At 39.0% G+C, this 14,614-nt stretch overlaps 1 protein-coding gene across 2 annotated transcripts in view; it reads right to left on the reverse strand.

Annotated features, from left to right (window-relative positions):
• Nucleotides 1-1,941: 1,941 nt before the first annotated feature.
• The window catches only part of zranb3 (zinc finger, RAN-binding domain containing 3), a 119,693-nt gene continuing 107,020 nt past the window's right edge, over nucleotides 1,942-14,614 (reverse strand). The window contains exons 19-22 of one of the 2 annotated variants that reach the window (XM_041978486.1): nucleotides 11,340-11,498; nucleotides 11,001-11,193; nucleotides 3,111-3,242; nucleotides 1,942-2,461 (exon numbers count right to left, since the gene is read on the reverse strand). In XM_041978486.1, coding sequence (XP_041834420.1) covers nucleotides 2,363-2,461; nucleotides 3,111-3,242; nucleotides 11,001-11,193; nucleotides 11,340-11,498 — 583 coding nt within the window. In that variant the 3' untranslated portion in view covers nucleotides 1,942-2,362. Of the gene's footprint in view, nucleotides 2,462-3,110; nucleotides 3,243-11,000; nucleotides 11,194-11,312; nucleotides 11,499-14,614 lie in introns of those variants that run through there. The other variant, XM_041978487.1, reaches the window with a different exon arrangement.

The raw sequence follows: 14,614 nt of genomic DNA on the forward strand, positions 1-14,614 counted from the left end.
CTTAGCATGATATAGTGCATGTCTTTAAACACTTTCAGGAAACTGGTACAAATGGAGCACAAAAGAAGAAGTGCAAGGCCTAAAACCCCTAACCTTGTCTTTTAGAAATCCAGCAAAGACCTGACACAGGACCTAAAAGATGCATCTGGACCTTCAGATGGTGCATTTACTGCAGGCTCCTCAGAAATGGTCTCCATGGTAACGTTGCTGTCAAGAAGCCATTCTTAAGGAAGGGAAGCAGGGATAAAAGGTTGAGGTATGTCACAAAGAACTGGACTGAAGATCAGAGGTAACAGGTCTGGTGGAGGGATGGATCCTCCCCAGAACCTGGACCTCAACAGTCCTGAAGCAGTGTGGGATCATCTGGACAGAGAACAGAACAAAAGGCAGAAACATCCAAAGAAGAGCTTTGGGAAGTCCTTCAGGAAGCCAGGAGAACTATTCCTGAAGGCTAAGAATAAAGTTTTCCCAGGGATACATAATAAAATCGAGGGCTGGCTTGAAACTAACTTTTTCTTTTACTGTTCCCTGTGAACTTTATTTTCTTCACATGATGATGTTTTTCTTGAATGTTTCCTGCTGCTTACGTCTTCGTCACAATGCTTTTTGCTTTCTTTGTAATTATACATTCAACTATTTCTACCAGATGTTTGCATGGCTAATTTTAGCGCCTGTGACGTTTGTTGTAATGTGTCGTTGCCACGTAAAGTGCAGAATCGTCTCTGCAGCTGTGGTGTTGATTTCACTCGACAAGGAAAGTGAGCTGGCTTTGATGCAAACTTTATAAAGCGAGGAGGGAGAGGTGTGTTGGAGAGCAAACATGCAATCCTCCGCGGCCATCCGATGTTTGAGTCCATCTTTATTACGTTCGCCATCGGCGGGGAGGGGGGGGTGTTTCCTCTGGGCTGTTTTCCTACGCAAACAGTGAGCGGCGCAGCACTGCTCTTTACCCAGCAGACCTTCTGGGAGAAACACGAGACGTCTTCATCGGGGCGCTGCCTCATTATGGCTTCCGTTCACAAACACACTCCACCTCCTCACTCCTCCAATGTACACTTCTCCTCTCTCAAACACACATTTTATCCATATAACACAAACTCAAGAGACACTTTCTCACTACTTTCCTTTTGCACTACTTCCTCTCAGCCGCACACACACACACCTTTTGGGTGTAATAAAACAGTAGATCAGAGTCATTGGCTGCTGACAGGGACTGACACCGAAACCTGCTGTTGTTGGAAGGCTGCCTGGGAGATGTTCATTACTCACAAAGCTTGTCGGTTTGGACAGGATAGGAACAACGGTCTTATTAAGTGGAGACCTGGAGCAGCCGTAGGGGAAATACACACACGCCTACGCGTGCACCCACACGGGCTCCAAGAGAGTTTGACGTCGTGGATTCCACGGAGCGCTCTGATAGGCTGCGAGAAGTTAGGGCTGTCAGAAAAATGTGAAACTTTTCAGCGATGGCAGAATCTGCTGAGTTAGGAGTTTGACACGGCTGACAGACAGACAAATTGTGACACGGCGACATCTGCGGAGTCAATGATGGAACCTTGGTGCGAAGAAGGGAAGTAAAATTGTGCTGCGGAGGAATGTGATGGCCTCATTTTCACAGAAGCCTGCTGATATTGATTGGAGTTTCTGATGTCTGGCTCATTGTGTAACTCGCAAAATAACAGATTCAATATTCCCGACATGGCTGAACCTGAAGCCTTGTTTCCATAGTAACTCTGCTCTCCGTCTCTCTAAACATAGCCTGTACACTTTATCTCTGCTCAGATCATCAAGCATAGCTGAAGAGGATGTAGATGCGTGGACACAGACAATGATGTTCCTAACCCGAGGAGATAAAGTGTCAGAACACCCAACATTTTGGTCAATTTACACCCAAAACTATGATTAAAGCACAAAAGAAATAGAATTAAATCAACAAAGAAAAGATGAAAACAGTTTTTTATTTCTCTACAAAGCAATCAGAAAAAAGATTCACAAGCTTTCATGATGTTGGAGGCACCAATGAGGACACCTGGTTGTGTTTTCTGCTGCACCATCTTAATTCATCTCACCTGCTCTTTTTCTACTAAGTTTGCACAATCTTAAAATAGCTGCATCCCTCCAAACAACCTGCTCTACTTCAGCCTCAAGCAAGAAAAAAGAATCAGGGGGGCTATCATAAATCAAACTTGGCGCACTCATGACGGTTCAGGGACAAGAAAGAAGTTGGCTGAATTTGCATTTGATGAAGTCAATAAAATCTCTTCAACTCGTACGACGACTGGCGAGATACTCATGATGTCAGTGGAAAATGAGGCTGAAAAAAAAAAAATTCAAACATGTACCTACTCTATTTTAGTTCTTTTCATTTCTTGATGAAGAACCTGCTGATGTCTGATGCAACCTTGGAGGCTGCTGCGCTCTTCCTCATCTGGCTTCGTTCTTTGGCTTGCTGAGCCGTCCGCTGTGGAGGGAAAATAGAACATGATGCAAGAGGTTAAATCTGCAGCCAGAGCTGAAAAGTGAGATCAATATATTGAGCATCTCTAGATTAAAGTGTCTGAGCGGCGGTATAAACAGTGAGAGGATCCCCTTATCAGGGGGCCCAGTTCTCCACATCAGTTTATGTTCGTCTACATATGAAGCATATCCTTCTGAACTGACACCCACTCGGACTAAAAAGCTTTCAAGCGTGAAGGCAAAGCGCATTTTAGCTTACAATGAAAGCTGTGTTTCATTTTCAACCCTCTGCTCTCAGTCAGTTCTCTCTCTAAAATGTTTTCTGAGACAGATTTACAGCCTTTTTCAACAAATGCTATATATCAACGTGTCAAACAGCCACATCATGTGATGCTATTACAAAGAATAAATAGCTTTGAGGGGGATGATATGACTTTTGATCAATGTGTTTGACCATGTATCGCATTACTGCCACTATATGTGATGCTCAACATGAGTGATGACACCTTCTTTTTACTGGAGGATAACAGAGAGGTCCATCCTGCGTGCACCTTAAATGTCAGACAAATTGCTTTTGCCCCTTGAAGCCCTTTTGGCTTTAAAAGCTGTTGTTGTGGTTGTTACAGGTGCAGCGGTGCGGAGTGTGCACGTACGGTTTTGTGGCAGACTGTGCAGAGCGTCTGCAGGTTGTCCAGAGAGCACTGTCCTCCTCCGCTGTACACCGGCCGGATGTGGTCGACCTGCCAGAAATCTCCCTCGACCGGCGCTCGGATCATCTCATTCAGCTGAAAACATATCCGAAAGGCAATCATGAGTGTCTCAGTACAGACTACCCTCAGATGTTGCCACGCACTCTAAATTCCCCAAAACAAGCTGTGATTGCTCTGCTTCCCCAAACCATCCATCTATGCTAAAGGCAATTTTTTAAAAACTGATTTGATGTCTTTATTAAAGCGAAAGTACAGCAGTGACCCAAATTATTATGGTACAGCACACACAGATGCACAAATCATTCCTATTAAACAAATCTCTGCACTGCAGGAACACTTTTGCCCATTAAAAAAAGAGAAAGACATAACAGAAAAGCATATAATTGGCAAAATCCAAAAAATATTGAAAGAAAAACTGCAGAAAAACAGCCTCTTATTAAGGCTTAAAAAGTTGAGAGTAATGTAAGCCTGTGTGATTGTGAGGATAAGACCAGGTGCAATCAATGACAGTGAACTGTGACCTTCCATTATCTATCACTATTCAGGGCTTCAGGTACAGACAAATAAATCACCTAAATGACCTAGATAATGGGCAGCTGTAGGGAAACTTAATCGGAGAGTGCTTGCAAGTCTGCCTGATGAAGAACAGAAATTAGGTTAAAAATACCACAGGGAATAACATGCTACAGTAAAACACATTCTCCTAAATTACTTAACTTTTTGTGACTTTTTTGGGGGGAAGGTACATATTACACTTTTAAAGCAGAGTTAGCAGAAGAGTTTACTTAATGCCAAAGAGAAACTCAATCATTAAATAAAGTTGAACAACTTTGGAGATGTGCTATTTTCTAGGGAGAGTGATGTCAGAGCCAGGGACTCATTATCATAAGCAGTATACACGTGGTACATGCACCAGTCCATCATAGGGGAAATGCAGACAGGCAATTTCAAATAACTAATTAATCTAACATGGATATTCAAGACAAAGTGAAAAGGATGGGGAGGAACATGCAAATTCTGCACAAACCAATAGAACTGAGTCTGGGTGATGAATGTGGGAGCAACAAAAAATCTAAGATTTTCACTACACAACTATTATGGAAAAAAATAATAGTGTTATCACTGTGATCTCAATAGAGAACTCAAACTAATTTAGCAATCACAACCTTCTGATTTGAACTTTCTATTAGTTGTCAAAAAATAAATAAATAATATATAAATATATAATATATATATATATATAGTGAGAGAGCGAGAGAGAGAGAGAGACAGAGAGAAAGAGAATATATTTTATGTCATGATTATGCTACCTTTAAATTTTTTTTGTTAGGAACAAGGAGTTTTCAGGGAACTGTAATGAAAATAGATGTATATTGAAAAATAAAAACATAAAATAGTTATAGCTGAGTAAAAGCTAACTGGCTTAGCTAAATAACTACAGCTAAGTTATAGCTATTTAGTTAAACTATTTAAAAATTATTTACTATATATTTAATTAATGTGAATTGTGAAATTATCCTCTGCGTTTCATTTACAGAAAGAAGTAGGAGGCCATGTTTTTGCACCCAGAACCAGTTTAGGGGTTTAAGGGAATTCCTCAGGGGCCCACTGTTCTCCTCCATGGCCAGTCTAGGGACTTGAACATGGGTCCTCAGGGTTATTCAAGTTATTTAGGCAAGCTAAACAGCTATAACTAAGTTAATAGCTATAATTTTAACAAGGCTACGTGGCTGCATCTAAAGGGATAGGCTAAACTAAGTTAAGCTAATAGCTATAGCTAAGTTATCATTTTTTAGCTAAGTAAATAGGTATAAATTTAACTAAACTTAATAGCTTTAGTTACGTTTAAGGCTAAGTAGTAATCACTTTAGCATCATAGCTAAGCTATAATGCACATGTGCAAGAATTAAGGTACACAGTAGTGACAGAGTGTTGGGTCTCTTAACGTTAGCGCTTCAAACCTGCTAGCCGTGAGTAGACAATTACAACTCCTGCAGCGGCAACAATATCATGTTGACAGTATCCAGAATGGTCCATCATGTCAATGTTTTAGCTGCTTTTTTCCATTGTTTTTGCAATTGTTATAAAAAAAAGTTCAACTTTAAGATATGCCAAAAGCAGACTGGAGACTAAGAAGGTAACCGAACAGGAACACAAAGAAAGAAAACAAAAAGATAAACTTTTTATTTTGGGGTGCAAACATGAGGACGACGACACTGTATGAACCAGTATAAGTTTAGCTAACACTTGAAGCTAGGCTAGTGAGTCCAAAATTCTTTAAATAAACCATATTATAATTAACACGTTAGCATGCACTCATGCAAAGATATATTTGGTTATATTAACATTATTATTGTCATTGTAACTACGTTAGCTTTGTACCTTATTAGCAAAGCATCAATACGTTTTTATTGTTAGGTCTCGTGTTACCATGACCACTGCTACAGTAGTAAAATCTAAGTTTGGGATGCACCAACAAAGATTTAAACCTTATTTTTAAATAAATATGTTTAAAGAAGTGATTAAAATCAGATTTAAATGGATCAAATCCAAATTACTAATTAAATAGAAAAAAAAATCCATTTAGTAAATCCAACTTTATTGATATAAATCAAAATTGAGTAGTTATTAATATCTTACCATGACTGACAGCTGAGCAAACACCAGAGCTATGTGGGCCAAACAGGACCTCCTCTACCCTCTGAAAGCATCCAGTGGCATAAAATCTTAAAGCCACCAGGGGTTAGAGCATTGGAAGCACAGCTGCATTTCTTTCATGCCAAGCTTGACAGTTGGTCCAGTCTTCCTGCTCAGCTCCATCACAGTGTCCTTACTTAATCTCTATCTTGAGAGAAACCCAGCAGCATCATAAAACTCAATTAGGTTGAGTTTGATCCCTTAACTTTCTCCCAAGAAACACGATTCTTGCAGAAGGCAGCAATTTTTATGAGCTAAACGTCAAAGAGCAAGTTTAAAGTTAATTCTTGATAACATTTTCAATAATAGTTTCAAGTTATGCTGCACTAGAGCTCAGTGCAACAGAATTAGATTTAACTTAGGTTTAAAATGTATTTTTGTTGATAAAAAACTAACTCAGTCTTGTTTTATAATTTAATAACTGATTGTCATTTTTATTTTTTATGAATTGTCTTGGATAGAAATTTATGTGGCAAAACAAATGAAAAAGAATTACAAGAATCTTTGCCAGACACAGATAGGTTGGTAGATGAAACGACGGAGGAGAGTTGGTGCTCTTTGAGCAATAGCTAGTGTTTAACTAGGCCGGGGACACAGCAGGTTTTAGATGTTTTCCTGCTCTAAATCACCCGATTCAAACTAAATTGATCCAGTTCATCAAGTTCAGCTCAGTGACTCATTTATTTGAATTCTGTTTGTTGAAACAGGAAATTATCTAAAACATGCATAACTGCGGCTGTCAAGGGCCAAACGTACCTATTCCTGAACTAGGCAAACATCCTAAACACCAGAACTTTTCCTATGTATGTTTTAGGGTTGTGAATCAAAAGTGTAATCACAATGCAATATAATAATCATCATCAAAATGCTAATGTAGCACAACCACTTCCATTCATATCAAATCACAAAAAGCAACAAAAATATTAAAATATGATTTTATTCCTCAGCTTAGTCATTTAAGAACACAGAGTATATCATATTCTGTGTGAACCTCAGCCCCTTTCCATCTGAGAAACTCTCTGAAATGCTCCTTTTATACAGTCATGATACTAACTGTAGGCAGTTAACTTAACTGTGAAATACAGTGGTCACTCGTCTATCGCGGGAGTTACACTCTAAAAAAACCCAGCTTTATTTTTTATAATTATTATAGATGATTTAGGTTGTAAAACCCCTCACTACACACTTTATACACTTTTCTCAGACAGGCATTAACATTTTCACACTTTTCTCTTTTGTTTAAACACCGTTCGTGCCCTTAAAACCTTTGTAGAAAAATAAGTCCAGTGTTATAGAAAGAAACCGCAGGATGCAGAACACAAAGCGCTGAAAAAAAAAGAAAGAAAAAAAAAAAAAGCATACAAAATTGCACAAAAACAAAATTTGCAAAACAGCGAGGCTGCGAAAGCTGAACCGCGTTTTAGCGAGGGACCACTGTACCCAAAGAGATGGACGCAGCCTCCGTGACGTCACCCGTAGGTTTTTGTAGAGCTTGTAAAGCTCATTGTGCCCTCTTGAGAGCGTCACGCGTGTCGTCATTCCCGGAAAATCCAAAAATGGGCAAAGCGGTGGAGCTGAGAGGGGGACTGTGAAGGTGGGGGTGGATGATTGACACCCATCAAACTGCGAGCTGCCTGTAGCTAAGAGCTAACCGAGCTAACGGTAGCTAACCAGCTAACTTAGGTAGGCAGGCTAAAGCTAAGGCGTGCTGTTAGTCGGCTAAAAACCGCGGTTGTGCTGCACTCTCCCTTCCTGTCGCTGATATTGGATACCTGTCAATCAAAAGGACACGCCCCTAATTATGCCGAATTTCAAGATTAAATAACATCCAAACCGATGAGTTAGAAAAAAAATTCACCCCCCTTACAGTTGTCATAAAGGTAAACTTGATCTATTAATCCTAAAATGGATTTTTGTACCAGGCTTTAAACATGTTTATTTCTGCTGTGAAGTTGGTCTTTTTAACATGGGAGTCTATGGGGATTTGTTCTGTTTTGGAGCCCCTAGTGGACGAGGGGTGAACTGCATTTTTTTGCACTTTCCCATAGGCTTCACATTTTACCGCCAGAGGTTGCCGCTTGGAAATACTGCAATGCTTGCTCTGTTATTTGTGTCAGTTACTTTTGCAGCCTTTTGTTGCTCCTGTTCCAACTTTTTACAGACGTATTCCTGCCATCAGATTTAAACAAGCTCACGTTTTCCATAAAATGGTCAAACGTCTCAGTCTTAACATCTGATATGTTGTTGATGTTCTATTAAGAAAAAATATGGATTTATTAAACTTTTGCACATCCTTTTATTCTTTTTATTTACATTTCACACAACTACCCAACTTTTTTGTAAGTGGGGCTTTAGAGTTTCAAACAAAATGTTTATTGGGTTGTTCATGATTGAGTTCTTTTAGACTCCTGGCTGCCAAGGACTGTAAATTGTCTCTTGAATGGATTCATGTTATGTTCATGTGTTGGTTATGTTGATTTTTACCTAGCACACTATCTCAGAAGCTGCATTGCACACATTTTTTTTACGTAAGGCTGCTATTTTATGGGCTGTTGTGTTTTGATTTGTTAATGGCTGTTCATGTTTCCTCCTGATACAGTTTTTAAAAATTGTATCTTGTTGAGTTTTTATTATACAGTGCTTATTCTGATGTTTCGAATTATGCACCTGATAAATACCTTAATTTAGAAAGAAACCAAAAAAAACTAACACTAAAACCTTTATGTTGGTATGGTTGTTAGGTAATATATCCACCAGAGGGCAGTGCGGAGCTCACCTCCAAACTCAGACGGTCATTTCAGACAACAGTAAACATGGCGATGGTTGATGAGATCACGATAATGTACGGCCATGAAATACAACGCTGCATCTTCTTCTTTGTCCCTTTCGTGGGTCGCATGCCAGCTATACTGCTTAACACGGTCCTCATGCTCACCGGCAGTACTGCTCTGTTTGCTTTGTCAGGGTATGCATCCATACCCTGAAAACAAACCAATTTACGCATGTAAATGCTGCAGAAGATGGACAACATGCTTCATAAATGTCTTCTGCGTAGAGCATAAACGGATCTTCAGTGTGCATGTGAACTTTCCTTTATTTCAATCATGTAAAACTAAGAAAAGAAAGAGGGAGCAGAGTGAAAGCCAGTGGAGAACCGAAGATGATTGAGAGAATTAAAACCAGAAAAAGAGAATCATCACCCAAAAATCTATTCTCTTGCTTTGAGAAGTACTCTGCCAACATTATAGCAGCGAACTGGAATTGATCCTAACAGATTTAAAGAACAAGCCTGGTAACAGAGGCAGAGTTCACATCTTACACACACTCAGTATTACACATTTCAGTCAATTAAATCTGCTTTTGTGCCAGAATACTGCACCTTCCTGCACTTGACCCCACGACTGCATGCTATGCACACACCAAAACTCTGCTGACAGTCATCTGAAGACTTTAACAAACACATATTTTCACACACCAAAAGAGACCAAAAAGACCTGTATACTCATGTACACACACCTAGGAACATACGTACACACACCAGAACGCCCAGTATGAACTAAAGAATGAGCCTATAATCTCCAGGCTTCTCCACCACTGCGGCGTCTTATCATGTGGCTGAGTTTGTTTCCTCTAAAGCTCAACGCATCGATCGGTGCTGATGCTGCTGCCGGCGGTACTGGGAAGAGGTGTGTATGTGTTTGTGTGATGGGGGGGCTGGCTTTGCAGGATAACAGCCAACCAAATCAAACAGGCTTACTGGTCGAGGCTTGGCACTGAGAAAAAAAAAATCAATGTGCCCAGCAATCCATTTACTGGGAGCTGGCCCCTCAGAGCGTAGATCAACCTACACTTGTGTGTGTGTTTGTGTATGTTTGTGTGCATATGTGCGTAGGCGTGTGGGATGGAGAGGCTGTTTGTATTGTTAAACGTACACAAAAGCACAAAGAAAACATGATCATTCCTTTATCATTTACCTAACTCACATCTAAAAGTTTGAATCAGCTAATGTAAAGAGCAAAAATCAAATAAAGTTTTACCAAACTTTAAATATAGTGAAGACAACAGTAAATTTAGTTAATCTGAATCTCTAAAACAAGAGTTCTCAAGGGATTCCTCAACAATCTGCAAACAGTTTGTGCTTAAGGTCAAAGGTCTGGATATATATTTGTAACTTATGTAAATATGCATATGTATAGATGTAGAAATTGTATGTGAAAGCAAGTGTATATTCTTTTAGGAGTTATTCGATCAATAGTTTGTGAACTCAACCAAACATCAATACTTCAATATACTTCAATACTCAAAAAATGTCACATCTAAATAATTTTACAGCATAATTATGGAAATTATTGATTGATTTGCAGCCCCATTAACATGCAAACTAAAATTTGGACTTTAAGCAGCCCTGCCTTAAAGACACATGTCTAACCAGTTGGCTTACAGTGGTGAAATGTACATAAAAACACAAATAACCACACCTTCATGCAACCTTTTGTCATTTCGATCTATCTATCTATCTATCTATCTATCTATCTATCTATCTATCTATCTATCTATCTATCTATCTATCTATCTGACTTTGTGCTATATACCAAAATCTAGGACCTTGCTAGCATCTAATGCTAGCATGCTAGCAAGAAAGTACTTTGTTTGTTCCTCCCTTTGTCAGTGACTTCTTCTATAGTCACCAGTAAAATAATATTTCTCACAGCAGTGCATAATGATTTTAAATAACAGGTGTGTAGCTCTAGAGTATTTTGATCCAAGATAAAACAGCATGACGTCTTAGTTTAGCCATGCCAGCAAGCTAACCTGTGATAGTTAACATTACAAGCTAAACACGAGTGAAATCGGTGTTATGGCTGTTCAGTCAACTTTAACAGGAAATTTCCCATCAGAGTTACTGTTTTTAATGTTTAACTGTGTATCAGAAGCCGGTGAATGAACGAATATTATTTCTATGATAAATACACCTACTTGTTTTGCTAAAGAAAAAGAGATACTGATGAATGATTCTCTTCATATCAGCCACTTTATAACCAGAATAGATATATAATAGGATGTTCCAGCTATCCAGGCAAACAGGCTTGTTGCACTGACACACTTCAGATCACAGCGTCGTACGCTGCGTCTAACCTGTTTGAGCGATAGCTGAGCGAGCCAGGTGTTCTCCAGCATCTCCTTTCGCTGGGAGGGTGGAGCGTCTCGGACCTTCAGGAACAAGTCATGGACGTGGAGGCCACAGTGCTGACAGACACCTTTCTCCGCCTCCAGCACTCGTGAGCGCATGTACGTCTGGCTAGAGCGCAACTGGAAATCCTCCTGGCATCTGTGGGGGATATTACATGGAAGTGTCTGGTTCTAGTTCTTAATTTCACACAAAGAAAAATGTTATTTCTTCCTACAGCAGATGTGAATTTGCAGAAAGTATCCTTTCCATTTCCCTACACTGTATGTCGAGAAGCTATACTCTACTTGTGGCTGCAGAATCGAGTATCCCACGCCCCACCGGTGGTAGGGCAGCCCTGCTGGCAAGAGAGACATAGAGGGACACCTTGACTATCTAAAGCCTGCAGATAGCCGAGCTCTGACGATGACTTCTGATCCTCGGTTTTACAGGATTCCTTCTCCTCCCTGCAGAGAGAGAAAGACAGAGAATGAGATCTGTCACGAGTATTTGAGAGCAAACAAGTAGCTCACTTCTATCTTGATATCAGACATTCATAAAAGATACCAACACGAGTGTTGACTGAAATCTAAATTACTCAGGTCATTGAAAAAAACAAAAAACAAAATGTGTATTGAAGTACTTCAGGATTAAATAATGTTCTATTAATTTATATAAATTCCTACTAAAATATAATTTTGAATATATTTGAAGTCAAAGTTTATTAATTGTACTCATAAAAGTGCAGACTACTTTTTAGTGGAGGGACTCAGACTGCAAATTCCTTATAGATGTCTAGATATAAAAGGGTTTTTCTGAGAAAAAAAAAGGACCCTCACAAATTTATTTGGATGCATATTTCATTGCATTTTTGCCCCACATACCATAATAATGAGTCATAATACAGCACAAAAGAAACAAACTGATGATACCGCATTATGGGAAATGTAGGATCTGGTGTTTTCTAAGCTTACGCTGAATACTTAAGGTTTTTTAGTTTCCTCTTTCTTTTCTGTGAATGCAAAACCCAATTTTCTGAATCTCCCTATTAAAGACAAACTAGAGCAGCAGCAGTGACTGTGATGTGTAACAACATCTGCAGAAAATAGAGCAAAATAAATTAAATATTTGGGAATTTATGATAGTAAGAATGAATAACTGCAAAAAAAAGGACATGGGTTGATTGTAAATATGATGAAATGTGAATGTTAGAATGTAAAATGAGTTAATATTAAATTTGCTTACAGAAAATGACAAAGAATATATTTTTTATCTGTAAGCAAATGTGGAATATTAAAAATATAATGCAACCAATGCCACAAAAACCTATTTGACAAGTCATGCAATCCTCTTTTAAAATACCCTTTTCATTCAGTTAACTGGAGCAGTATTTTAGTCCCTTTATGCACTAAACACCAAAGAAAAATTTCTTTGACTCGTGTATTTCAGCATCAGTAAATAACCATTAATACAAAAAGAAAATGTAAATTTACAGACATAAAGCATTAACGTGTGAAATACCTTCATACTCTTTATTAATGATTCATTTGCATATGCAGAACACTTCTATGTCTATGTGCATGCTTGTCTTTTTGGCAGAAGACAGCAAATCTGGGCATTTGCCATGTTATCCCAGCAGGGTGCAAGAGCTACGATGGAGGGGACAGATGGACTCAATTCTCTTCCCCCATGGTTTACAATTCAGATAAACAGAAAGAGGAACAAAGAACCAGTAAGATAGAGCACTACAGAGGGAAATATAATCATTGAAATGGAGAAGAAACCTTCTAAAAAAGGAACCTTGTGGCTACAAAGCTGAGGAGATACCAAAAATTGAAGTACCAAGAGACAAATACTGTGCCAGCACAGTCAAGTGGATAAAAGAGGGACAGAAATAGACTATTTACTGGTGTGCCCAAACAGAGAATGCTGAAAATGTGGTACTTTGGAAAACTTTACCGAGCAACTGATTGAAATTTTTTAATGCATTTACCAGAAAAATGCAGTGCAATCGAAAATGACCTTAACGGATGTAGGTTTGTGGCAAGATAACATTCAGCATGTTTTAAAATTGGTGTGCTCATACTCCAAACTGCAGAAATAAGACACGCCTTCAGCAAACAGCACATGGCATGCTGATGTATACACTTCGGCCTAGTTATGATGTGTTAAAACCGAGGAAAACTTAGAGGAAGAAGAAAGAAATCTGACATTGAGAAGTCCAGCTGTCAATCAACAGAGTGCTTTTATCCAAAGGCAGATTCTGGTTTATAAATTCTCATTTGTTGCTGCCTGTAGACAGAGAGGTTTTAATGTTAGTGTTTGTTATAGTTGCTGAACTTATGGGTAGACCTGTCACGATAACAAATTTAGCTGTAGGATAAATTTTCTCAGAAATTATCGCGATAAACGATAATATTGCGCAAAGCGCTAATGTGTCATTTTGAGACCATTCTCAACTAATATAATGACATATGCCATAATAATGCAAGTACCCCTTTTGTAAAGGTCAATAAACTAAATAAATAAAAGCGCCTTTTTCACATACGCCGGGACACCGGCCCAAAAGTAATGTGACCCACTGGGAATCCTCCCAAACCTCTCGATTAGCCGGCATTGCTCTTAATGTGTATTTTGTCAAATACGCTAGTATATAGGCTGACTCTATTTGCGTAATGTGCCTGCGGATTACAGGAAGTGGGGGCTTTGTACTGACGTCGTAAGCTAGAATGTGTGTGTTCTGCTTACATGTGGGGAGCAGCGAAATGATAAAAGAGGAGGTGCTTGCATCTATTATTTCTCTCACGGCCATTGCGTGTTGGCAGCCCTGCAAAACAAATGCGGCTTACCGGCTCGTGCTGCAACATGCTGCAGTCAAGTATGACACCAGAGAGATCACTCCGCAACAAACCAGAGCGTTGAGTCGAAATACTCCATGGTGAAACCTATTGTCATACACAGTTTATGGTAAAGGGGGGACTAATAAAAATTATCGTGGCCAGCAAACTTATCGTGCTCTTATTTTCTTATCGTTCAATTAATTGACTTATTGCTTATCGCGACAGGCCTACTTATGGGTATTTAAGGAGAACAATAAACCAGCAAGAGGTTATTTGGTCAGTCCAACCTGTGTGTCATGTGCTTGTATGTTGAGCTTTGTGCAAGTGGCCACCTAGAGGACATTTTTGTAACTGCAGGTGTAGAGCAACAGCGCTTTTCATCACATTTTTAGTGAGTCTTGGATATTATTTTTTTCTGTAAGAATATCTTTTTGTCATAAGGGACTAATTTTCTCTTTTTAAAATACTTTTGAGTTTTGTCTTTTTTTTTTGTAGATTTTATTTTACCATGCTAGCTTGTTATCTGCATGAGCCTTGTGGGCAAACTGGTGTTAGGCTCAACTAATATTGTGTTTTTCCTTAGAAATTACATATCTTATGTATATTGTGTTACAGTTTTACAACTTGAAACAACTTTTTCAGTAAAATTCACAAGTAAGACTAAGCTCTGAGGATTCTTTAAGATGCTTAACATTGGTAGCTAGCTGGCTAGCTCTGCTCCGTAACGCATTGCAAGGGCAGCA

The sequence above is a fragment of the Melanotaenia boesemani genome, chromosome 24 (assembly GCF_017639745.1).
Source record: "Melanotaenia boesemani isolate fMelBoe1 chromosome 24, fMelBoe1.pri, whole genome shotgun sequence".
Classification (NCBI taxonomy): Eukaryota; Metazoa; Chordata; class Actinopteri; order Atheriniformes; family Melanotaeniidae; genus Melanotaenia; species Melanotaenia boesemani.